The 26920-nt window shown below is 45.6% G+C and overlaps 1 protein-coding gene across 1 annotated transcript in view; it reads right to left on the bottom strand.

Moving 5' to 3' along the window:
• Positions 1-2121: 2121 nt before the first annotated feature.
• LOC121577787 (heparan sulfate glucosamine 3-O-sulfotransferase 3A1-like) overlaps positions 2122-26920 on the bottom strand; it is a 135978-nt gene continuing 111179 nt past the window's right edge. Inside the window, exon 2 of the mRNA XM_041891677.2 lies at positions 2122-3396. Within this exon, the coding sequence (XP_041747611.1) occupies positions 2775-3396 (622 nt within the window). The 3' untranslated portion in view covers positions 2122-2774. The remainder of the gene's footprint in view (positions 3397-26920) is intronic.

The following is a 26920-nucleotide window of genomic DNA, read 5'->3' as shown; positions in this document are numbered from 1 at the left end:
TCCACGTGGGTCGTGCGTGCAGGGACCACCAGGTTAGAGAGGCAGCAGCCACGCGGTGTGAGGCGTTTGTGTAGCCTGTGCGGAGAGGAGAGAACAGGGATAGGCAGAGGCATAGTTGACAGGCTGCAGCAGATGGCTACAATAATGCAGAGGAGATCGGAATAAAATGAACTAAACATCTGGGAAAGGAGAGAGCGGGGCCTCCCTCACCACAACTCCCAAATATAACTCTCCCAACTTCCACCTCAGAAACTATAATTGTTGTAAACTACAGCGGTTCAATGTTTTCTAAGAATAGACTAACCTAGTTTATTCAGCTAGCTAACTAGGTGCAGTATTATTCCGTGAAAAACGTCCTGGCACCTCGTCATAAGACGCCACAGCCAGCTAGCATGCCGGTCTCCAACTGCAGGGTTTAGCGCCAATACTCAGCCACAACAACCACCAGTTCATTCGTGTCCGTGTCTAACGTTGTGGGTTAGTCCCGACAGCTTGAGCGAGTCCGTCGTCAACTTATTCAGCCAGTTAGTTAGCTAGAATAGTTAGCAAACTAGCTAGCCATTGCTTTCAGACAAAGAAGAACCCCTCCTTTCACGGCACGAACACACAGAGAGAGCCAAACTAACGTTAACTAGTCACCCATGTCCCGAATTCCTTGAGCGACTCGGGCTATCAATATGTAAAAAACAAAACACCAGTGTAGGTTATGACTTACCCCTAGCAGCTACTGTTAGCTAGCCAAGTGCAAAGCTAGCCACTGAATTGACTCAGCCAGTTCGCGTCTGTTCGCTCGGTCGTTCCAGCTATTGTTTACAAGTAGCTATCCAGGTTGCAACAAGCTTGCTAATTTTCAAGCACAGTAGCCACTTGCTACCTAACGTTAACGGTTCAGACAATGAGGTTAGAAAACAGCTGAATGGTAGGCAGTTATTGTATGTAATTATTGTAGGCAGCCAGCTGGCGTAATTACAGGCACTCTCAGGCGTGAAACAACTATACCGTTGCTAATGGCTACTCACCAGCTAGTCCAGGTGGTGAGTTAGCTAGCTAGCTAGCTTCGTGCTACACCCGGCACCGCCGAATACAATACTAACCTACAATAATTACATACAATAACTACCTACAACAACCCACGATACCTACCTACAATACCTAACTACAATCTAAATACATAGTTTAAGCCTTACTCGACAAAGCCCAAGCTATGTATAAAGCCAAACTTACCCGATGCCAAGCTTACCCGACGACCTCCTCCCAGCTTACAAACCAAGAGGAAAAAAGATCTATGGGTGGTCCCTGGGATTGAACCCAATACCTTGGCGTTACAAGCACCGTGCTCTACCAGCTGAGCTACAGAGGACCACTTTGTCTTCACTATTATTCTACAATGTAGAAAATAGTAAAAAATAAAGAAAAAACCTTGAATGAGTAGGTGTGTCCAAACCTTTGACTGGTACTATAAATCAGAAATACAACTTCACAATTGTTCTTTGGCTCCTTTAAAAAGACACAGAGAGAGACACCTCCATCTACGGATGCCTCTGAGACAAGGAAAGGCCAGATAACATCAACTATATTCAGTTCACAAAGAGGCATGTTAAAGAGGAAATTTGAGGAATCATTTGGTTAGGCCCACTAGAGGTCTCATTATAACATTAGTTGAGGAGTTGCTGTTACTGATACAACAGCTGACTGACTGTGCATACCAAATGGCACCCTATTCCCTATGGGCTCTGGTCAAACGTAGTGCATTATGTAAAGAACAGGGTGCCATTGGACGCTTCCATTGAGTGCTATCTTTGCTCTCTCTGGCTCTCCACACTGTAATTCAATTAACTCCTTTAACTGAACGTGGGGAAACTACCCTCGGAATAACAAACCCTCACAGGATTTAAATTACAAACTCAGCAGGAAAAGAGTGTGGGAACCGCATTTACACATTCAAATTAATTACCTTGATAAACATGATGAAGAAAAACTATGTTGTACAGTATAAAACAACATTCTAGAGGCACAGAGAACATCAAGATGTATATTATAATACTGCATGTGTACATAATCTTAAATAAATTAAATGTATTTTTATCTTTTCAATATTTTTCTAGAAAAATGCTAAGCTTTGAAAAGCAGCTAGGTTTGCTTTCAAATATGATATAGAATCACTCAGACAAGGCTTTTTATCCAAAGTCTTTTCTGTGTGATTTCATATAACTTCCTGTACAGAAACAACATATTTGTCTTTTGCAGCACTGGAAGGTTCCCTCTTACAGTAACTACTGGGAGAGGAGGAGATGCAGTATCTCTCTGTGTTAGAACCACCACATGCTCTATAAGGAATAATCCAGCTCAATTTCCTTCAACCAGCCCCAGCTGATATTGGTTCTGAGGCAGTTCTGATAAAGGAATACGTAACACAGTGAACACATTGCATATCTGGCATGCCAGTAAGAGCAGATAAGGCTTTTTCCCCCACTCTCACAGACACATATTGCCTCTAGGCTTAGTGTTGTTGCTGTCCCACAGTAATACTGCAGTGTCAACAGTGATCTGTGTTCTCTCGACATCTGTATTCGGGGGGTGGAAGGTAGCCTAGCGGTTAAGAGTGTTGGACCAGTAACCGAAAGCTTGCTGGTTTGAATCCCCGAGCCGACTTGGTAGACAATCTGTTGAGCGAGACACCTAACCCTAATTGCTCCTGTAAGTTGCTCTAGAAACAAGTGTCTGCTAAATGACTAAAATGTAAATCTGCCAAATGTACAGTATTTGAGGCACAGTCAATGGTCCCAACCAAATATCTGTCCTGTCATCTGATAGAACTTCATGTTGAAAGGCCTGTAGAAGTCCTGTAGCCTCTGCACCACCTCTGGGTGGATGTTGGGGTGGGTCCGCCCTTTGGTTTTTCCCAGGCAGTGGGGCTTGCTGCTGCCCTCAGCCTTCTTAAGGCAGGGGAAGCCCTTGGTCTGGTTGAAGTAGAAGTGTTTGTCTGTGATGATCCTCTTGAGCCCCAGGAAGTCCTGGACCCGGCCCAGTTCTCCAGCTGGGTCGCTGATCAGACGCTCACCGCTCACAAACAGGATCTGGCTCATGGGGAAGTACTGCAGCCAGTTGTCCAGGTGCTTGGCATAGATGCCAATCTGGATGGCGCTCCAGGACGTGTCAATTAGCCCCGTAGTCCTGTTTCTGAAGGTCAGGCTCTCGAAGGTGGGAATGTTGGGCTTCTTGGACAACGTCTGTGTGTAGTCAGAGATGGCCCTGGTGACGGGGTCCCTCACCACCACGATCAGCTTGGTGTCCCGGGACATGGCGGAGATCCGGGCCGGGGCCTCTCTGGTCACGAAGTAGCTGGGGGTCTTCTCCATGGTGATCTGGCCCTCCAGGGTCTTGGGCATCAGCTCCCTGAAGAGAGGAGAGGGATACATTGAGAAGACAATTCTTGACTGACCGTCAGACATATGTATAAACTTTGACAAGAACAGCTCGAAATACAACAGACATGTGAGACTGAGAAAACACAAAACAAAACACATCTAACACATTTTCTTTATCATGTGGCTACAGTGTCGGCAAGCTTTATTACCAGCCAGAAAAGCAGGGGCCAAATGTACATCATCACATCTACACTTAACCACTTCTCTGAGAGTATTGATAGTTGTGTAGTGCGTCAGAAAGCATTGATAATTGTGTAGTGCGTCTGAGAGTATTGACAGTTGTGTAGTTTGTGGGAGAGTATTGACAGTTGTGTAGTGTGTGGGAGAGTATTGACAGTTGTGTAGTGTGTGGGAGAGTATTGACAGTTGTGTAGTGTGTGGGAGAGTATTGACAGTTGACGGCGGAGAGAAAACAACTTTTAAAAATTAATTTCCTTTAATTCTACACATTTTGCCATTGAGCGGAGAGAAATTGTAGCAGTTTTACAGCTAATTTCCTCCTATTCTATCCATTTTGCCATGGGGTGGAGATAAATCTTTGCAGTTTTAAAGCTAATTTCCTGCACTTCTACACATTTAGCCATGACTTAAACCATGTTAATCTGACATCTGAGTGAGAATGACTAACAAAATCAATGGGGGCCCTGTGGAGGTCAGGGCCCTGGGCACGTGCCCGGTCAGTATTTGGCCAAGATTACTACAAATTTAGATACCTGGCTAGACTAACTATCAATCTAAAAATTTTTAGCTGACATGTTTAATTGAGTGACTGTCAGTGACTGACATAACAAGAGAAAACCTGCCGAATTATGTACAACCACATTTCTAAATGGCACCTGACGTATTCTACTATTCTTACTCTCAAAAGTACATTGAGACCCGACTGAGTTCTCCAAAAAGCTTTTGTCTCTTATGCTTGGAGCCAGCTCTGAATGTACTGTATCGCTAGTAAAAAACAACAGCGTTAACAAACTTTCCTCAGCAGAAAAAAATGCATCCTTCATTCGTGACAAGCAACAGTGGAACAACATGTTTATAAAGCTTATCTGAATCTGAATCTGGAACGTCATCAAATAGAGTATTTTAGAACCACAATTTGATTAATTGCAGCCTGGACATATTCCCTGTTTGTTATTCAGTAGATATTGAAAAATTAAAAGTGTTAGTATCAGACCGCATAATATTGTGATTATTGATTTTTTTTCTTCACCTTTAATATCACATTTATCGGACACTTGATTTGGAAAAGAGAAACCTTATGTTTCAGGGCGCCTTCTAAACAGCTGCAGATGAGTGAACAGACCATAGCAGAGACATAGTAGTCACAGCAACAGTGGTCCTGTTGGACTCAAGGGCTGTCTCCACAATGACATCCTATTCCCTATATAGTGCACTACTTTAGACCGTGGCCCATAGGGCTCTGGTCAAAACTAGTGCACTATGTAGGGAACAGGGTGCCATTTGGGACACAGGCTGGGAAATTAAATCCCAGTGATGAAAGAATACCCATAAATCCCACCTCAAATACTTACAGCAAAAAAGTTCAACTGGGAAGGCAGCTCAGACATAATATTTGCTTTAACGTTTTCTTTGGCAATATTTCCTAATCTGTGTGGGCCCGTTTTTCACACAATCTATTTGGCCAAGACACACCACCTTTCCTGACTTTCTTCTCTGTCTCCCCCTCCCCTCTCCCCCCTCGCCTCTCCTCCGCTGCCCCGAGCGCCTTCAGGACAGTGACCTGAACCAAAGCAGATAAAAGCAGCCCATGAATCATTAATGTCTCCTTCTCCCAGCCATTTAGAGCCTCTGCAGAATACAGCTTTAAAATTATTTAAAGTACAGAATGCACACTTCAATTATTCATCCTAGCTCTCTCTATCTCTCTGCTGGTGCGGCTCTGCTTAAAGCCCAGGGTGTGTGTGTGTGTGTGTGTGTGTGTGTGTGTGTGTGTGTGTGTGTGTGTGTGTGTGTGTGTGTGTGTGTGTGTGTGTGTGTGTGTGTGTGTGTGTGTGTGTGTGTGTGTGTGTGTGTGTGTGTGTGTGTGTGTGTGTGTGTGTGTGTGTGTGTGTGTGTGTGCTGACAAAGTGGCCTGCCTGCGCTGCTCCCATGGCAGATGCAGTTAACTGCGGCAGGTAGCTTAGTGGTTAAGAGCGTTGTGCCAGTAACCGAAAGGTCGCTGGTTCTAATCCCCGAGCCGACTAGGTGAAAAATCAGTCGATGTGCCCTTGAGCAAGGCACTTAACCCTAATTGCTCCTGTAAGTCGCTCTGGATAAGAGCGTCTGCTAAATGACTAAAATGTAATGTAATGTAAAATGTGACAGAACTACTGAGCTGTGCTAGGGGTAGGAGGCGGGCTCAGCCTCTGTCAGGTCCCATGGCTGGTCAAAATAAGGAGGATGGAAGGATGAGAGGAGGAGAGGAGGAGAGGAGGAGAGGAGGGGTGTTAGGCCTACTCCCTTTATAAAGCAGATAGGCCTCGGCTCCACACAGCCGTCCTCCGCCACCAAACTTGTTACTTTCCTAATGTGATGGGCAGCACCGTTCTTCTGCCTCACAAACAGGCAGGTAAACAATCATGCTCTGTTTAACCTCCATGCAGCTGAAGGAGACGAGGCATCTGAGATGCCACTAGAGAGATGTGTTTCTCAGAGTGAGAGTGCTTCTGAGAGATGCCAGCTGTCAGACAGTGTACTGGATGACTTCACTGCGCCCTTACGCTTCTCTCCAAGATTTTCCTCTTGCACTGATACTGGGAAAGTCAAGATATTTGTATAGATGTCAATATCCAGTCTGAATACAGAGGATTTGGTTTCAACCAAAAAAAACGACCAAATTTGATTTGGGCAGTGACTTTTTGGTTCCACTATGACACCTAAATGTGTTAAAAATCTTTCACGTTTTGCCAAGATTTATTCACCACAGGAGGCTGCTGAGGGGAGGACGGCTCATAATAATGGCTGGAACGGAGCGAGTGGAAGGGCATCAATAACATGGAAACCATGTGTTTGATGTATATGAGACCCGTCCTCCCCAATTAAGATGCCACCAACTACCATACTGAACTGTCATACACAGAGAACTTTCACCTTGAAGCCTTGTTGTGTCCCTCCATGGTTTATGGTGCCTCTCCTGCCCTTCAGGGCGCAGATACTGAGCATCCTGAGTGACTCTAACCTGGCAGCCTCATGTCACAATGTCAGGGCTGCGGTGGTGCCAGATAGAGAGGCAGGAAGTAAGCCAACACAAGCAGGAGGTGGTTGATGGGGGCAGGGGTGGTTGATGGGGGCAGGCTCTCCTGTGTTCTGACATTCACCTTGCACCCCCAACATTGACCGACACCTGACCCCAATCCTCTCAGAGTCAGTGTGAGGCAGCACACTTACACACAGCTGGTTCTCCATTAAAAATGTTTTTATATAAATATATATATATATATATATATATATATATATATATATACTGAGAGTGTTAAATCAACACTGATAGTGTAGAGTCTGTGGACCCATATAGACACCTGAACAGTGTTAAATTAACACACAGCCTTATTCAAAATTTCCCAGAGTGCTTTGCCGTTCGAGTGAATCGTAAGAGTTACCGCCCATGACTGTATTTGTTAGTGACAGAGACATGGTTGTTGCATTCTGTCACGGATCCCCCCGGTACTGCTGCTCATTCCATTCACCAGCTTCGTCGGTCTATGTCACAGGCCTTCCAGGCGTCACTGACCTGGTTAATTACCACCAACCGCGGACTGTCTTGTCTCATTACGCACACCTGGTTCCCATTCCCCTTGATTAGTATGTGTATATATGTGCCCTCTGTTCCCCATTGTCCTTGTCAATTATTGTCCCATGTCCATTGGTCTCGTGAGTACTGTGTATTGTGCTCTTGGTATTAAGGGTCTCGTCCTGTGTATGTATTTAGAGGTTTACACATCGCTCTTTTTTTTGGGTTACAGCCCTGTGGTTGTTATGGGCATCGTCCACGTAGTTTTTATGACGTACCTTGTATTGGGTGGAGAAATAAAACCCCTAATACGTATTCCTGCGCCTGTCTTCCTGTCATTATACGTGACACATTCATTCATTTTCGGTCTTATGGACTTCACCTGTAACGTGTATGCTGGGAGTAGGGAAGCAAGTACAGGGAGTGAATTTAATAATAAATAATACATAGAACAAAACAAGAAACACGAGTAGCGTACAGACATGAAACACTGAAACAGAATCAATAACGCCTGGGGAAGGAACCAAAGGGAGTGACATATATAGGGGAGGTAATCAGGAAGGTGATTGAGTCCAAGTGAGTCTCATGAGGCGCAGGTGCGCGTAACGATGGTGACAGGTGTGCGTAATAATCTGCAGACTGGTGACCTCGAGCGCCGGAGAGGAAGTATACGTGACATCACCAAGTGAGATCCTAAGCAAATATGTTATTGTAAGAAATATATATACTGTATTTAACACAATACCATACGTATGTCATAAGGCCTTATTTTGAGGGCCTAGTTTTACCCTAATACTGAGGCCTAAAACTCATACACATCACGTTGAACCAAAACCATACATATCATTATCATATTTCCCAGCATGCTCTATTGCATGCTCTATTGCAAGTTGATTTTTTGAATTGTTTGTTTCAATATCGATGTTTCTGCCTGGAATTATCTTTGCCCCATCACGTCCACGGGCTGGGCTATCACCCTGGTTTATGGTCTGCTCTTGTCTGCTTTCCTATGTGCAGTGTAGGGTTACAAAAGGTTTTCCAGATATCCTGGTTGGAGAAATTCAGATGTCCTGCTTATTCCCTCCTGATTCCTGTAATATTCCAATCTGGATCTCTGGAAAACCTGGGAGTTTTGGGAAAGGGGGATAGGAGGCGCAGAGTACAGGAATGGGACTGTGGTTCATTGAGGTTATCCACCAGCTCCTCAACATAAGCATCAGCTATAGGTTGTGTCCCAAATGGCACCCTGAGCCCTATGGGCCCTGGTCAAAAGTAGTACATAATGCACTATAAAGGGAATAGGGTGCCATTTGGAATGCAACCATTGAGGTTAATGCAACCTGATTACAGTAAGAACAGTATCAGAATAGTATCAGGATAGTATCAGGATAGTATCAGGACAGTTTCAGAATAGTATCAGGACAGTATCAGAATAGTATCAGGATAGTATCAGAACAGTATCAGAATAGTATCAGGATTGTATCAGAATAGTATCAGGATAGTATCAGAACAGTATCAGGATAGTATCAGGATAGTATCAGGACAGTATCAGAATAGTATCAGGATAGTATCAGAACAGTATCAGAATAGTATCAGGATAGTATCAGAATAGTATCAGGATAGTATCAGAACAGTATCAGAATAGTATCAGAACAGTATCAGGATAGTATCAGAACAGTATCAGAATAGTATCAGGATTGTATCAGAATAGTATCAGAATAGTATCAGAATAGTATCAGAACAGTATCAGGATAGTATCAGGATAGTATCAGAATAGTATCAGAACAGTATCAGAATAGTATCAGAATAGTATCAGAATAGTATCAGGATAGTATCAGAACAGTATCAGAATAGTATCAGAATAGTATCAGAACAGTATCAGGATAGTATCAGGATAGTATCAGGATAGTATCAGAACATTATCAGAATAGTATCAGGATAGTATCAGGATAGTATCAGAATAGTATCAGGATAGTATCAGGATAGTATCAGAATAGTATCAGGATAGTATCAGAACAGTATCAGAATAGTATCAGAACAGTATCAGGATAGTATCAGGATAGTATCAGGACAGTATCAGAATAGTATCAGGATATTATCAGAACAGTATCAGAATAGTATCAGAACAGTATCAGAATAGTATTTAGATAGTATCAGAATAGTATCAGGATAGTATCAGAATAGTATCAGGATAGTATCAGAACAGTATCCGAATAGTATCAGGATATTATCAGAACAGTATCAGAATAGTATTTTATTTTATTTTTTATTTCACCTTTAATTAACCAGGTAAGCCAGTTGAGAACAAGTTCTCATTTACAACTGCGACCTGGCCAAGATAAAGCATAGTAGTGCGATAAAAACAACAACACAGAGTTACATATGGGGTAAAAAACATAAAGTCAAAAAATACAACAGAAAATATATATACAGTGTGTGCAAATGTAGCAAGTTATGGAGGTAAGGCAATAAATAGGCTATAGTGCAAAATAATTACAATTAGTATTAACACTGGAATGCTAGATGTGCAAGAGATTATGTGCAAATAGAGATACTGGGGTGCAAAAGAGCAAAATAAATAACAATATAGGGATGAGGTAGTTGAGTGGGCTAATTTCAGATGGGCTGTGTACAGGTGCAGTGATCGGTAAGGTGCTCTGACAACTGATGCTTAAAGTTAGTGAGGGAGATAAGAGTCTCCAGCTTCAGAGATTTTTGCAATTCGTTCCAGTCATTGGCAGCAGAGAACTGGAAGGAATGGCGGCCAAAGGAGGTGTTGGCTTTGGGAATGACCAGTGAGATATACCTGCTGGAGCGCAGACTACGGGTGGGTGCTGCTATGGTGACCAATGAGCTAAGATAAGGCGGGGATTTGCCTAGCAGTGATTTATAGATGGCCTGGAGCCAGTGGGTTTGACGACGAACATGTAGTGAGGACCAGCCAACAAGAGCGTACAGGTCACAGTGGTGGGTAGTGTATGAGGCTTTGGAGACAAAACGGATGGCACTGTGATAGACTACATCCAATTTGCTGAGTACAGTGTTGGAGGCTATTTTGTAAATGACATCGCCGAAGTCAAGGATCGGTAGGATAGTCAGTTTTACGAGGGCATGTTTGGCAGCATGAGTGAAGGAGGCTTTGTTGCGAAATAGGAAACCGATTCTAGATTTATCTTTGGATTGGAGATTCTTAATGTGAGTCTGGAAGGAGAGTTTACAGTCTAACCAGACACCTAGGTATTTTTAGTTGTCCACATACTCTAGGTCAGACCCGTCGAGAGTGGTGATTCTAGTCGGGTGGGCGGGTGCCAGCAGCGTTCGATTGAAGAGCATGCATTTAGTTTTACTAGTGTTTAAGACCAGTTGGAGGCTACTGAAGGAGTGTTGTATGGCATTGAAGCTCGTTTGGAGGTTTGTTAACACAGAGTCCAATGAAGGGCCAGATGTATACAAAATGGTGTCGTCTGCGTAGAGGTGGATCTGAGAGTCACCAGCAGCAAGAGCAACATCATTGATATACACGGAGAAAAGAGTCGGCCCAATAATTGAACCCTGTGGCACCCCCATAGAGACTGCCATAGGTCCAGACAACAGGCCCTCCGATTTGACACACTGAACTCTATCTGAGAAGTAGTTGGTGAACCAGGCGAGGCAGTCATTTGAGAAACCAAGGCTATTTAGTCTGCCAATAAGAATGCGGTGGTTGACAGAGTCGAAAGCCTTGGCCAGGTCGATGAAGACGGCTGCACAGTACTGTCTATTATCGATCACGGTTATAATATCGTTTAGGACCTTGAGCATGGCTGAAGTGCACCCATGACCAGCTCGGAAACCGGATTGCATAGCGGAGAAGGTACGGTGGGGGGGGGGGCATGGGCAAGTTGCAGCGGAGGGTGCAGAGTTGGTGGCTGGGGTAGTGGTAGCCAGGTGGAAAGCATGGCCAGCCGTAGCAAAATGCTTGTTGAAATTCTCGATTATTGTAGATTTATCGGTGGTGATAGTGTTTCCTAGCCTCAGTGCAGTGGGCAGCTGGGAGGAAGTGCTCTTATTCTCCATGGACTTTACAGTGTCCCAAAACTTTTTGGAGTTAGTGCTACAGGATGCAAATTTCTGTTTGAAAAAGTTAGTCTTTGCTTTGCTGACTGCTTGTGTATATTGGTTCCTAACTTCCCTGAAAAGTTGCATATCACGGGGGCTATTTGATGCTAATGCAGTACGCCACAGGATGTTTTTGTGCTGGTCAAGGGCAGTCAAGTCTGAGGAGAACCAGGGGCTATATCTGTTCTTAGTTCTGTATTTTTTGAATGGGGCATGTTTATTTAAGATTGAGAGGAAATTACTTTTAAAGAACAACCAGGCATCCTCTACTGACGGAATGAGATCTATATCCATCCAGGATACCTGGGCCAGGTCAATTAGGAAGGCCTGCTCGCTAAAGTGTTTTAGGGAGCGTTTGACAGTGATGAGGGTGGTCATTTGACCGCGGACCCGTTTACGGACGCAGGCAATAAGGCAGTGATCGCTGAGATCCTGGTTGAAGACAGCTGAGGTGTATTTAGAGGGTAAGTTAGTCAGGATGATATCTATGAGGGTACCCATGGTTATGGATTTAGGGTTGTACCTGGTAGGTTCGTTGATAATTTGCGTGAGATTGAGGGCATCTAGTTTGGATTGTAGGATGGCCGGGGTATTAAGCATATCCCAATTTAGGTCACCAAGCAGTACGAACTCTGAGGATAAATGGGGGGCAATCAATTCACATATGGTGTCCAGGGCACAACTGGGGGCTGAGGGGGGTCTGTAGCAAGCAGCAACAGTGAGAGACTTATTTCTGGAAAGGTGGATTTTTAGAAGTAGAAGCTCAAACTGTTTGGGCACAGACCTGGATAGTATGATAGAGCTCTGCAGGCTATCTCTACAGTAGATTGCAACTCCACCCCCTTTGGCAGTTCTATCTAGACGGAAAATGTTATAGTTGGGGATGGTAATTTCAGAATTTTTGGTGGCCTTCCTAAGCCAGGATTCAGACACTGCTAGAACATCAGGGTTGGCGGAGTGTGCTAATGCAGTGAATAACTCAAACTTAGGAAGTAGACTTCTGATATTTACATGCAGGAAACCAAGGCTTTTGCGATTACAGAAGTCAGCAAATGATAGCGCCTGGGGAGTAGGAGTGATACTGAGGGCTGCAGGGCCTGGGTTAGCCTCTACATCACCGGAGGAACAGAGGAGGACTAGAATAAGGATACGGCTAAAGGCTTTAAGAACTGGTCTTCTAGTGCGTTGGGTACATAGAATAAAGGGGGCAGATTTCCGGGCGTTGTAGAAAAGATTCAGGGCATTATGTACAGACAACGATATGGAAGGATATGAGTAAAGTGGAGGTAAACCTAAGCGTTGGGTAACAATGAAAGAGATAGCATCACTGGAGGCACCAATTGAGTCGGTCTCCGCGTGTATGGGGGGTGGGACAAAGGAGCTATCTAAGGCAGGTTTAGCTGGGCTGGGGGATCTACAGTGAAATAGTACAATTAGAAATAACCGAAACAACAATAAGCTAACCATATTGAGATGGGAGAGAGGCATAAAGCAATCACGGTGTAATTTGAGAGAGCTAAGACAACAGCTGGTAATGACGACACAGTTTGGGCTGAGGCTAAACATAAACAGGATGCGGTACCGTAAAAAGGAACAGTCCAGCAGGCATCAGCTGTATAGCTGAGTTATCATAAGGTCCGGTGAACAGCAATAGGATAGTTCGGGGGCTGCTAAAGCACTAGCGTGTGCTAGCGGGCCGGGGCTAGCAGATGGAATCTTCGTGGTCGACGTGGTAACGGGAAGCCTGTTGTAATCACATCAGACGATTTTGTCGGCAGACCAGTCGTGTAGGATCGGCGGGGCTCCGTGTCAACACTAGGTGGTCCCGTCCGGTTGACGTAGAGGTAGATAGTCGGGAGATGGGCCTAGGTCAGGATGATTAGCCAGACCACAATGTCCATTTTGTTGCAGCTAGCTGGTAGCGATGAATCCGGAGTTAAAGGTCCAGTGATTCAGTGATTCCGGCAGAAGAGCTGATATGTTCTGGGTCGATAACGCGCTGTGCAGACAGTGCAGACTGGCCGAATAATAGTCCAGACTAGAGCTGGCTGGTGGGTGGTGCAGGCCACGGACAATGGTGAAAAAACCGCTAACGGTAGCTGATAGCTAGTAGCTAGTTAGCTGGCTACTCCTGTCCGGTAGACCTAGAGGTAGATATGAGCTTGGCTCTAGGCTAGCTCGAGGCTAACTGGTGCTTGCATCGGGGGCAGTGGTGAATTAGCCAGACAGCAACATCCATTCGGTTGCGGCTAGCTAGTTGCGATCCGGTGATTAATGTCCAGTGATTAAATTATTCCCGCAGAAAATCCAATGTTCTTGGTGAAATACCGCTAACTGTGGCTAATAGCAAGTAGCTAGTTAGCTGGCTAGCTAGTTTCAACTGGTGATTCTAGATAAAAGGTAAGTCAATAATAGAATCCGTTCCACATTGAGTGAGGCGGGTTGCAGGAAATGAAAAGTCTGATTGGGAAATATGTACGAAAAATACAAAAAAAACAGGGTATTTACAGGCTATTTACAGACACACGACAAAAACAGGACTGCACTACTACGCCATCTTGGACACATCCAGTATCAGGAGAGTATCAGAACAGTATCAGAATAGTATCAGGATAGTATCAGAACAGTATCAGGATAGTATCCGGATAGTATCAGGATAGTATCGGAACAGTATCAGGATAGTATCCGGATAGTATCAGGATAGTATCAGGATAGTATCGGAACAGTATCAGGATAGTATCAGGTCCCCTCAGGAATATGGTAATGTCAAATGGACACCCGTTAGCCATAACCATAATAGATATAGAATAATAAACATAATAATAACATAACATAATAGTAATATAATAATACACGTTATAATAACCATAACCATTATGGTAATATAATAATAAACATAATAATAACCACAACCATTATAGTAACATGATAATAAACATAACCATGGTTTTCTTCTACAAAGCATAATTTTCCAGATATTTGGCTCCCATGGATATTTCAGCGTATGGAGGATTTGTAGTTTAAATAAAATCTGCAATGCTAAAGAAAGAAAATCATCTCTAAATGTCTTCCCAAGGAGTAAAGACTATGGCGAGAGAGGGGAGAGAGCTGGAAGTTGATCCATGATAGATCCATTCACAGGTCTGGGATGACTATACAGGGAAGAGAGAAGAGAGTGGCTTTGGTTCATGTGGACTACACAAGAGTATTTATTTCCATTCCAACAGGAACCGCATGCAGTTCTATCTAATTAAACTTTATTGGCAGCGTAGATGATGTAACGAACGAGGTACCTTCCAAGTGCCTGAGATTTACTGCAGCTCCATGGAGCAGCTTTGATGTGTTCTTTGCGTTGCTAAAATACGACTCCCCATACACACTGATGCATGAAATACAGGCAGCAGGCTTCAACTCGTGAAACAACGTGACTACAGAGCAGAGTGGAATAAAGATATACAGTATGTAAGTCTAAGACTTTTCTACATTAAAATGTTAACGCTAAAACTAACTTATAGATATGGCGGAAAGTGGAAAACGATTTGACGATTTATGGTGTCGCCCCATAATTAGAAAATGAAAATGACAGGTTGAGAGGGAAATTTATGAGAGCGCAAACAAATAGCCAATATTGTTTTATGGAGAAAGTGCAACAGAACATTAACTGGCATAAACTGTACTCTGAGAGAATACCCTCATATGCTTCTACTAACTAGGCAATGTAGACTGTAAAAACTCATTGGGGGTACTCTATTCCCTGTTTGAACACATTTTGAAGGACGAGGTAATGCTAGAGGAGATGAGTCCCTCAATGAGTCCTTTGTAAGGTTGTCTATAAAAAGAGCACTTTGGCACAAGGAGTCTGATGAATCACAGCTTTCGTTTCCCCCTCCCTCCATCCATGCAACTTTGCTTACCAAACCCATGCAGCCTGTATATGTGTAGTAGAGAAAAGGAGGAGGAGTGGGTTAGGGTTAGGTAGTGGTACTGTATGATGGGGGATCCCTAATTAATACAAATACATACAGTACCACTACCCACTCCTCCTCCTCCTCCTCCTCCTCCTCCTCCTCCTCCTCCTCCTCCTCCTCCATCCCTTCCTCCCTCCTCCTCCTCCTCCATCCCTTCCTCCCTCCTCCTCTTCCTCCATCCCTTCCTCCCTCCCTCCTCCTCCTGCTCCTCCTCCCCCCTCGCTCCTCCTCCTTTTTTCCACTACATACCATTTTCAGGGTACATAGAGTACATATTGAGGTATAGCACAAATGATGAATGGAAACAAATATATAACAAACTAAACAAAACTAGCAAGTGAGCAAATCCCTCCTGCTTTCCTCCAGATCAATCAGACTGGGGCTGGGGCTTGGGTTGGACTGGGGCTGGGGTTGGACTGGGTCTGGGGTTAGACTGGGTCTGGAGTTGGACTGGGGCTGGGGCTTGGGTTGGACTGGGGCTGGGGTTGGACTGGGTCTGGGGTTAGACTGGGTCTGGGGTTGGACTGGGTCTGGAATTGGACTGGGGCTGGAATTGGACTGGGGCTGGGGCTGGGGCTAGGGCTGGGGCTTGGGTTGGACTGGGGCTGGGGCTTGGGTTGGACTGGGGCTGGGGTTGGACTGGGTCTGGGGTTAGACTGGGTCTGGAGATGGACTGGGTCTAATGTCTGGCTCAAATAATGTGTGTCTGGTGACCTACAAAGAAGGGGGGTCCCTCATTTACTTCTACAGATGTAGGATCTTAATTTGATCACTCACTGAAAACCTGCACTAACACACGGTTATATTATCAGTACTCCACTTTTCATGTAGCCTCATTTTGACCAGCTAATAGCCAAACCAGCAATCATACAACATTATAGACTAAACTTTCAAATCCTATAGGATAATTTTTTGCTTCGACAATACAGGTCATTTTAAGATCCTACATCTGTACATGTCTGTCATTGGAGGTATGGTGGCCAAAAGGCTAGTGGAATGGGCACTGAGAGCCATCCCAGTCCACATGTAGAAGCCTTTGAGTCATTTTTATATTCCAGTACATCCACTCATCCACTCCCAGAGTGTTTCCCAACCAGCCGCCGTGGCTGATGTCGTGACCAGATAATCATCTGGTAATTGTCTCAATATTTCTGCTGTTTGCATGGGAGGGAGAGAAGAGCTCTACTCAACATTTTCCAGGTCATTGGTCTCTAGCTGAGGTCATGAGGGGGACGGAGCTTGGGAGAGGAGGGGGGGTCAGTGATTTAGAGTAATGACTGCTGTATGTGGTGGTATGTCTGCCTGCTCCTGTTCTGCTGGGCCTGCTACTTTCCAGCTCTTTCAAACGCTCTGGTAACAGTTTAGCACCTCAACTGGCCCTGGGGGCAGCAAATGCTCCAGGCACTGGGACTGGTCTGGGCTGGCATAGGAGATGTGATATGAGAGGGGAGTACAGTAGTAGGCTATTGTGGGAGAAACACCTGTTTTCCATAACCTCTTATGTATTCTACTGAAACATCAGGGATTCCAACTGTAAAATCCAACGAGTGAGGTGAGCTAGCTATACAATCTAATTTCTCTTCTTTTCATTCCAGCCCACGGTTATTTTTTATATACAGTGCATTCGGAAAGTTTTTAGACCCCTTGACTTTTTCCACATTTTGTTATGTTACAGCCTTATTCTAAAATGTATTAAATTGTTTTTTCCCCCTCATCAATCTACACACAACACCCCATAATGACAAAGCAAAAACAGAAAATCCAAAACGGAACAATCACATTAACTTAAGTATTCAGACCCTTTACTCAGTACGTTGTTGAAGCACCTTTGACAGTGACTACAGCATTGAGTCTTCTTGGGTAGGACGCTACAAGCTTGGCACACCTGTATTTGGGGAATTTCTCCCATTCTTCTCTGCAGATCTTCTCAAGCTCTGTAAGGTTGGATGGGGAGCGTCGCTGCACAGCTATTTTCAGGTCTCTCCAGAGATATTCGATCGGGTCCAGGTACAGGCTCTGGCTGGGCCACTCAAGGACATTCAGAGACTTGTCCCGAAGCAACTCCTGCATTGTCTTGGCTGTGTGCTTAGGGTCGTTGTCCTGTTGGAAGGTGAACCTTTGCCCCAGTCTGAGTTCCTAAGCTTTTCATCAAGGATCTCTCTGTAATTTGCTCCATTAATCTTTCCCTCGATCCTGACTAGTCTCCCAGTCTCTGCCGCTGAAAAACATCCCCACAGCATGATGCTGCCACCACCATGCTTTACCGTAGGGATGGTGCCAGGTTTCCTCCAGACGTGACGCTTGGCATTCAGGCCAAAGAGTTCAATCTTGGTTTCATCAGACCAGAGAATCTTGTTTCTCATGGTCTGGGAGTCCTTTAGGTACCTCTTGGCAAACTCCAAGCGGGCTGTCATGTGCTTTTTACTGAGGAGTGGCTGCCATCTGGCCACTCTACTATAAAGGCCTGATTGGTGGAGTGCTGCAGAGATGGTTGTCCTTCTGGAAGGTTCTCCCATCTCCACAGAGGAACTCTGGAGCTCTCAACATTGCTGCAACTTAGAACTTAGTTGGTTAGCTTTAGCTACCTACGGATTCATGCATGGTGGCTAGCTATGACTATCAGTTTGTATTGTTAGTAGTATTGGTTGGGATTATGGTTAATTGTTTAACTAGCTAGCTTGCTACATGTCTAAACAAAATACTCAACTATCCAAGTAACCATGTCACTGTACCATTTACACATTACATTTACATTTTCGTCATTTAGCAGACGCTCTTATCCAGAGCGACTTACGAAATGGTGCATTCACCTTATGATAGCCAGTGGGACAACCACTTTACAAAAGTGTTTTTTTATTTTATTTTTTATTTTTATATATATATATGTTTTGGGGTGGGGTAAGGGGGGGTAGAAGGATTACTTTATCCTATCCCAGGTATTCCTTAAAGAGGTGGGGTTTCAAGTGTCTCTGGAAGGTGGTGAGTGACTCCGATGTCCTGGCGTCGTGAGGGAGCTTGTTCCACCATTGGGGTGCCAGAGCAGCGAACAGTTTTGACTGGGCTGAGCGGTAACTGTGCTTCCGCAGAGGTAGGGGAGCCAGCAGGCCAGAGGTGGATGAATGCAATGCCCTCATTTGGGTGTAGGGACTGATCAGAGCCTGAAGGTACGGAGGTGCCGTTCCCCTCACAGCGCCGTAGGCAAGCACCATGGTCTTGTAGCAGATGCGAGCTTCAACTGGAAGCCAGTGGAGTGTGTGGAGGAGCGGGGTGACTTGAGAGATCTTGGGAAGGTTGAACACCAGACGGGCTGTGGCGTTCTGGATGAGTTGTAGGGGTTTAATGGCACAGGAAGGGAGCCCAGCCAACAGTGAGTTGCAGTAATCCAGACGGGAGATGACAAGTGCCTGGATTAGGACCTGTGCCGCTTCCTGTATAAGGCAGGGTCATACTCTGCGAATGTTGTAGAGCATGAACCTACAGGATCGGGTCACCGCCTTGATGTTAGCGGAGAACGACAGGGTGTTGTCCAAGGTCACACCAAGGCTCTTTGCACTCAGGGGGGAGGACACAACGGAGTTGTCAACTGTGATGGTGAGATCATGGAATGGGCAGTCCTTCCCCAGGAGGAAGAGCAGCTCCATCTTGCCGAGGTTCAGCTTGAGGTGGTGATCCGTCATCCACACTGATATGTCTGCCAGACATGCATTGATGCGATTCGCCACCTGGTTATCAGAAGGGGGAAAGGAGAAGATTAATTGTGTGTCGTCTGCGTAGCAATGATAGGAAAGGCCATGTGAGGATATGACAGAGCCAAGTGACTTGGTGTTTTGCGAGAATAGGAGAGGGCCTAGAACTGAGCCCTGGGGGACACCAGTGGTGAGAGCACGTGGTGCGGAGACAGATTCTCGCCACGCCACCTGGTAGGAGCGACCTGTCAGGTAGGACGCAATCCAAGAGTGAGCCGCGCCGGAGATGCCCAACTCGGAGAGGGTGGAGAGGAGGATCTGATGGTTCACAGTATCAAAGGCAGCAGATAGGTCTAGAAGGACGAGAGCAGAGGAGAGAGAGTTAGCTTTAGCAGTGTGGAGAGCCTCCTTGACACAGAGAAGAGCAGTCTCAGTTGAATGACCAGTCTTGAAACCTGACTGGTTTGGATCAAGAAGGTCATTCTGAGAGAGATAGCAAGAGAGCTGGCTAAAGCCGGCACGCTCAAGAGTTTTGGAGAGAAAAGAATGAAGGGATACTGGTCTGTAGTTGTTGACATCGGAGGGATCGAGTGTAGGTTTTTTGAGAAGGGGTGCAACTCTCGCTCTCTTGAAGTCGGAAGGGACATAGCCAGTGGTCAAGGATGAGTTGATGAGCAAGGTGAGGTAAGGGAGAAGGTCTCCAGAAATGGTCTGGAGAAGAGAGGAGGGGATAGGGTCAAGCAGGCAGGTTGTTGGGTGGCCGGCCGTCACAAGTTGCAAGATTTCATCTGGAGAGAGAGGGGATAAAGAAGTCAAAGCATAGTGTAGGGCAGTGTGAGCAGGACCAGTGGTGTCATTTGACTTAAACGAGGATCGGATGTCGTCAACCTTCTTTTCAAAATGGTTGACGAAATCATCCACAGAGAGGGAGGAGGGGGGAGGGGGAGGGGAATTCAGCAGGGAGGAGAAGGTGGCAAAGAGCTTCTTAGGGTTAGAGGCAGATGCTTGGAATTTAGAGTGGTAGAAAGTGGCTTTAGCAGCAGAAACAGAGGAAGAAAATGTAGAGAGGAGGGAGTGAAAAGATGCCAGGTCCGCAGGGAGTCTAGTTTTCCTCCATCTCCGCTCTGCTGCCCGGAGACTTGTTCTGTGAGCTCGCAATGAGTCGTCTAGCCACAGAGCAGGAGGGGAGGACGGAGCCAGCCGGAAGGATAGGGGAAATAGAGAGTCAAAGGATGCAGAAAGGGAGGAGAGGATGGTTGAGGAGGCAGAATCAGGAGATTGGAGGGAGAAGGATTGAGCAGAGGGAAGAGATGATAGGATGGAAGAGGAGAGAGTAGCGGGAGAGAGAGAGCGAAGGTTATGACGGCGCATTACCATCTGAGTAGGGGCAGAGTGAGTAGTGTTGGAGGAGAGCGAGAGAGAAAAGGATACAAAGTAGTGGTCGGAGACTTGGAGGGGAGTTGCAGTGAGATTAGTAGAAGAACAGCATCTAGTAAAGATGAGGTCAAGCGTATTGCCTGCCTTGTGAGTAGGGGGGGACAGTGAGAGAGTGAGGTCAAAAGAGGAGAGGAGTGGAAAGAAGGAGGCAGAGATAAATTAGTCAAAGGTAGACATAGGGAGGTTAAAGTCACCCAGAACTGTGAGGGGTGAGCCATCCTCAGGAAAGGAACTTATCAAGGCGTCAAGCTCATTGATGAACTCTCCAAGGGAACCTGGAGGGCGATAAATGACAAGGATGTTAAGCTTGAATGGGCTAGTGACTGTGACAGCATGGAATTCAAATGAGGAGATAGACAGATGGGTCAGGGGAGAAAGAGAGAATGTCCACTTGGGAGAGATGAGGATTCCTGTGCCACCACCCCGCTGACCAGAGGCTCTCGGGGTATGCGAGAACACATGGTCAGACGAGGAGAGAGCAGTAGGAGTAGCAGTGTTTTCTGTGGTAATCCATGTTTCCGTCAGCGCCAAGAAGTCGAGGGACTGGAGGGTAGCATAGGCTGAGATGAACTCTGCCTTGTTGGCCGCAGAACGGCAGTTCCAGAGGCTGCCAGAGACCTGGAACTCCACGTGGGTCGTGCGTGCAGGGACCACCAGGTTAGAGTGGCAGCAGCCACGCGGTGTGAGGCGTTTGTATAGCCTGTGCGGAGAGGAGAGAACAGGGATAGACAGACACATAGTTGACAGGCTACAGAAAATGGCTACAGTAATGCAAAGGAGATCGGAATGAAATGAACTAAACATCTGGGAAAGCAAGAGAGCGGGCCCTCCCTCACTTATGTTTCACTGAAACACCCAACTATAACTCTCCCAACTTCCACCTCAGAAACTATCATTGTTGTAAACTTCAGCGGTTCAATGTTTTCTAGGAATAGACTAACTTAGTTTATTCAGCTAGCTAACTTGGTACAGTATTCTTCCGTGAAAACCGTCCAGGGCACCGAATCCTATGACGCCACAGCCAATTAGCATGCCAGCCTCCAACAACACGGTTTAGCACCAATACTCGGCCACAACAAACCACCAGTGTGTCAACACGCCAAGCAGGACATTCGTGTCCATGTCTAACGTTGTGTAAAGTTCTGGGTTAGTCCCGACAGCTTGAGCGAGTCCGTCGTCAACTTATTCAGCCAGTTAGTTAGCTAGAATAGTTAGCATACTAGCTAGCCATTGCTCTCTGCCAACGAAAAAAATAAACCCTCCTCCCATGGCACGAACACACAGAGAGAGCCAAGCTAACGTTAACTAGTCACCCATGTCCTGAATTCCCTTGAACGTCTCTGGTTACCAGAAAGTAAAAACAAAACACAAATGTAGGTTATAACTTACCCCTAGCAGCTACTGTTAGCCAGCCAAGTGCAAAGCTAGCCACTGAATCGACTTAGCCAGTTCGTGTCTGTTCACTAGGTCGTTCCAGCTATTGTTTAGTTAGCTATCCAGGTAGCAACAAGCTAGCTACATTTCGACCACAGTAGCTACTAACTACCTAACGCCAACGCTTCAGACAATGAGGTTAGAAAAACAGCTGAATGGTAGGCAGCTAGCTGGCATAATTACAGGTACTCTCAAGCGTGAAACAACTATCCACAGTTGCTAATAGTTACCAGTAGCTACCTGCTAGCTAGTCCAGGTAGTGGGTTAGCTTATCCTCGTGCTTCACTGTGCTCAGCCGAATACAATACTTACCTACAATAATTACATACAATAACCTACGATAACTACAATGACCTACGATAACTACCTACAATACCTAACTACAATCTAAATACATGGTTTAAGCTTTACTCTACACCATATAAGCCATATAAGCCAAGCTTACCTCCCGCCAGAGAGAGACACAACATCACCCGACGACTCACAGCACACCTTCTGTATCCAGTGCATGTGACAAATATACTTTGATTTGATATAGTGTGTGTTTACCAGAGACGGTAATGTGAAGAACAACAAGACCTGCACCAAAGTCAGATTAGGATATAGGCCAAGGACTAGATAAAGTGTATTTTTACTACTACTTTTTGCTACTACTTCCACCACTTTTAGGCTTGAACTCTTTGGTTGTTTACTACACTACCTTACTAATTCTGTTTAGCACATGGCCTCACATGTGACTCTTTAAAGAGATGGGTGGGGCTAAGGCTTAAGAGGGTGTGAACAATGCTGAATGGGTGTAAACAAAGAAGAGCTCTCCAGTAGGTGTACCAAAACATTCAAGGGCCATTTTCACAAAAGCAGAATTACTTTCCCATTGTTCCTCAACTGCAGTGTATGATATTTTTTGTTGTTGTTGCTCTGAGTCTCTGCTTTTATCCAATGTAAAAAACACAATTAAACATTTTGCTACATAAGACCGAATCAAAGTGGTGGGTCACATTTTCCATCTTAAACATTAGGAATAAGCAAAGTCTTTGACAGGTGGAAATGGGGTCTTAGAAAACATCCACCAGAAAAAGTCTTAAAAGGTATTAGAAATACATCAAAACACACTGTTGAAGTAAAGACCATTGCCAACTAATATCAACACTTATTTAGTTTAGGATAATTTTTTTCTGCCTTCTGTAAGTTTAAGAAACATTGCCTTGTGCTTTGAAATTCCATTAGGAAAAATCCACGTCTTTAAGATTTTTTTATAATTTCTCTCCCTCATGAGGAGGGAGAGTAATGAAAGTTCACAGAAGTAACAATGACTGACCCTGGCTGTGATGTGACCCCACACGCTGAGGGTTTTGTATGGAATCACTCACATGTGAATTGTCGGGGGATTGGAGTGATGCGGGGGGATTGGAGTGATCACTCACATGTGAATTGTGGGGGAATTGTAAGGTGTAGGAAGTCATTTTGGAGAGCGACACAATTACTAGATAAGAGACTCATCTCTTCCTGGAAAAAAAGAAAGGACAGGACCTCTGTTAGTCATTCCTCTGGGAAAACAACAACAAGGTTTTGATAAAGTGGGGCCATGAAGTGATACCAGCAAGATGTAGATAAAATATCAACATATTGGACATCAATAAATGCTGAGATAACTGGTGAAAGGAAACAGATTGGTACAGATGTAGGATCTAAATTTGATCACTCTTTTTTTGCTGAGAATTTTTCTGCACCACAGGAAATGCATATACATGATTTACATAAATTCACTGAAAACCCACATTAACACTTGGTTATATTAACACTATTGCACTTTTCATGTAGCCTACTTTTGTCCAGCTAATAGCCTAACCACTGATCAAGCAACATTATGGACTAAACCAGTGATCACCAACCAGTGGATCGCGATTGACTGGTCGATCTCCAAGGCATTCGTAGTAGATCACCAAACATTTCTGAAAAAACCCAATGATATTGCACTGTTGGTGGTAGGTGCTAAAGCAAAGTTGATACTGTGAGATTTCAAAATGTTTAAAACCATGACTAGAGAGATTGTCTGTCACGTCTACTCCCGCTCCCCCGCTCCAGTGCTCCATGTCGCCGGTCTACTAACCACCGGTCCTGGCAACCATCATTACACACACCTGGTCCCCATCGTTACGCACACTTGTACCTCATCGTCACCTTGATTACTTTCCCTTTATTTAGCCCTCAGTAGCCTCAGTCATTCGGCAGTATTTGTTAGGCCTACTGCTGATAGGTAGCTCTCTCTGCTCTCTCCCTCCCCTCTGTCTGTCCTTGATTGCAGGAGTGAAGTCTGGTGTGCGGGAGTCAGGGTTCCAGCTGCAGCTCATTCACCATATCACCTCAGCCTTTAAGACCCGGTCAAACTTACCACTCATCGTCAGATCATAGTCAAGACGACCATGTTAGTCTCGCTGCCGACTCAACCTGGTTATTTTTGCTCTTTGTGTTTTTGGTCTGTTCTATTTACTTTTTCTCCTGTGCCACAGATATTTGGAACCTGACTCCTGCCTCCGCTTCACTCCTGCCACCACCATCCTGCTCTCCATTACCGGACCTCTCTTTTGGACTCACCACGGACACTAGGACATTACGGTACCACACCTGCCCTGATCTGGATCTGTTACCCTCCCTGTACCTGGACTTGCTCTTCCCATATATTTGGAAACCTGGACTTTGTACATTGTAAATAAACCTGTTAAAACTTCTCTGGCTTGGTGTACTTGTCTGCATTTGGGTTCTTATCCAGTTAAATCATAACAGTATGATCTGACCAAACGATGAACCCAGCAGACAGTAGCTCGGATACCACCCCAGAGTGCACTCAAATTTGGACTGCCATAGCCAATCAGGGCATTTTACTTGGCCAACATGATACCCTGTTTAAAACGATTGCTGAGGACAGTCAGGTGCTGCTTAATCAGGTTCAATTACTCTCCAATCAAGTATCTGCCCTTACTACCCCTTCAGCCCAGATCAGAGAGCCTTTTGTTCCTGCTCCAGAGCGCTATGACGGGAACATGGGAACCTGTGGCGATTTTTTTGACTCAATGCTCGTTAGTGTTTGAACAACAGCCCCTCACCTACGCCTCAGAAAGAGCTCGTATTGCCTACCTTATCAACTCTACTAGAGGTTCCGCTCGTGCCTGGGGATCCGCGGTCTGGGAGAGTCAGTCGGACATTTGCAACGCTTACGTTGCCTTCACCACGGAGATGAGGAAGGTTTTTGACCACCCCGTACGAGGCAAGGAGGCTGCGAAACGGCTGTTTTCTCTTCGGCAGGGGGCTCGTAGTGTGGCGGAGATGGCAGTGGAGTTTCGGACTTTAGCAGCAGTGAGTGGTTGGAATGACGAGGCATTACAAGGAGTGTTCATCAATGCTTTGTCTGAGACCTTAAAAGATGAATTGGTGTCATATGATGAATCGCCTACGCTGGATAATCTTATTTCACTCACTATCAGGTTGGATAATCGGATTCGGGAGCGCCGCCGGGAGAGGAGTGTTAGTTCCAAGCAACCTGTCTGTCATCAACAAACTCCTCCCTGCATCGTCCCTACGGAGAGAGCCGTGTCTTCCCGAGTCGATACGAGGAGCACTGAACCCGAAGCCATGGAGGTGGGTCGTGCACGGTTGTCCTCAGAGGAGCGTGCACGTCGTATTCAGGCTCGGGTCTGCCTGTATTGTGGAGAAGCTGGTCATTTCGTTCCTTCCTGCCCAGTTCGTCCGGGAAAAGGGCCGGCTCATCATTAATGGGAGAAGTTTTGGTGAGCCGAGCAGCGGATTCTTCCTCTTCTCCCCGCATTCTGCTCCAGGCATCCCTCCAGTGGCAGTCCCAGAATTTCTCTGTTAGTGCGCTGATTGACTCTGGTGCCGACGAAAGCTTTTGGATAGAGAGTGGGCTCAACAAATGGATTTGGAGACTGTTCCTATGGACTGTCCGCTGCAGGCTAAGGGTCTAAATGGACAATTGTTGACCCGCATTACCCATCAGACTGTTCCTGTTTGTCTTAGAGTGTCGGGAAATCATCAGGAGAACATTCAATTCCATATTATCGACTGCCCACAGACTCCCCTGGTCCTTGGTATCCCCTGGCTCATAAAACACAATCCACACATTGATTGGGTGACAGGTAGCATTGTTTCATGGAGCACATTTTGTCATGTGAATTGTTTGTGTTCTGCTCAGACTCCTGCCAGTACTGTGCCTCAACCTCCACTGGAGTCCATGGATCTTTCTGCTGTTCCTGACGTGTATCATGACCTGGCATCCGTTTTCTGCAAACACAGAGCTACTTCTCTTCCTCCTCACCGGCCTTACGACTGCGCCATTGACCTCCAGCCAGGAGCCCCGCTCCCCAGCAGTCGCCTGTACAATCTCTCCCGGCCGGAGACGGAGGCTATGGAGAACTACATTCGGGACTCCTTGGCGGCAGGTATTATGCGTCCCTTCCTCGTCACCTGTAGGAGCGGGATTCTTTTTGTTGCTAAGAAGGATAAGACCCTCAGACCCTGTATTGATTACCGTGGACTTAACAACATCACCATTAAGAACAAGTATTCTCTGCCTTTGATTAATTCTGCTTTTCCCCTCCTTCATGGTGCTACCATCTTTACGAAACTGGATCTACGAAATGCGTATCACCTGGTGCGCATTCGTAAGGGTGATGAATGGAAGACTGCCTTCAACACACCCTTGGGACATTTTGAGTATCGGGTTATGCCTTTTGGGTTGTCTAATGCCCCTGCTGTTTTTCAGGCACTAGTCAATGATGTCCTTCGGGACATGTTGAATCGGTTTGTTTTTGTCTATCTGGATGATATCTTGATTTTCTCAGAGTCCTCCCAGGAACATGAACTGCATGTGCGCCAGGTGTTGCAAAGGTTGTTGGAGAACAAACTGTTTGTGAAGATGGAGAAATGTGAATTTCATGTGTCTGAGACCTCTTTTTGGGTTACATCATAGCTCAGGGGGAGCTGCGGATGGACCCAGCTAAGATCTCTGCTGTCACGGACTGGCCAGCTCCCTCTACCCGCAAACAACTTCAACGATTCCTGGGGTTTGCGAACTTCTATAGGAGGTTCATCAAGGACTACAGCCGCATTGCGGCGCCACTCACC

The sequence above is a fragment of the Coregonus clupeaformis genome, chromosome 1 (genome assembly GCF_020615455.1).
Source record: "Coregonus clupeaformis isolate EN_2021a chromosome 1, ASM2061545v1, whole genome shotgun sequence".
Taxonomy (NCBI): Eukaryota; Metazoa; Chordata; class Actinopteri; order Salmoniformes; family Salmonidae; genus Coregonus; species Coregonus clupeaformis.
This window is presented reverse-complemented; position numbering and strand designations above follow the sequence as displayed.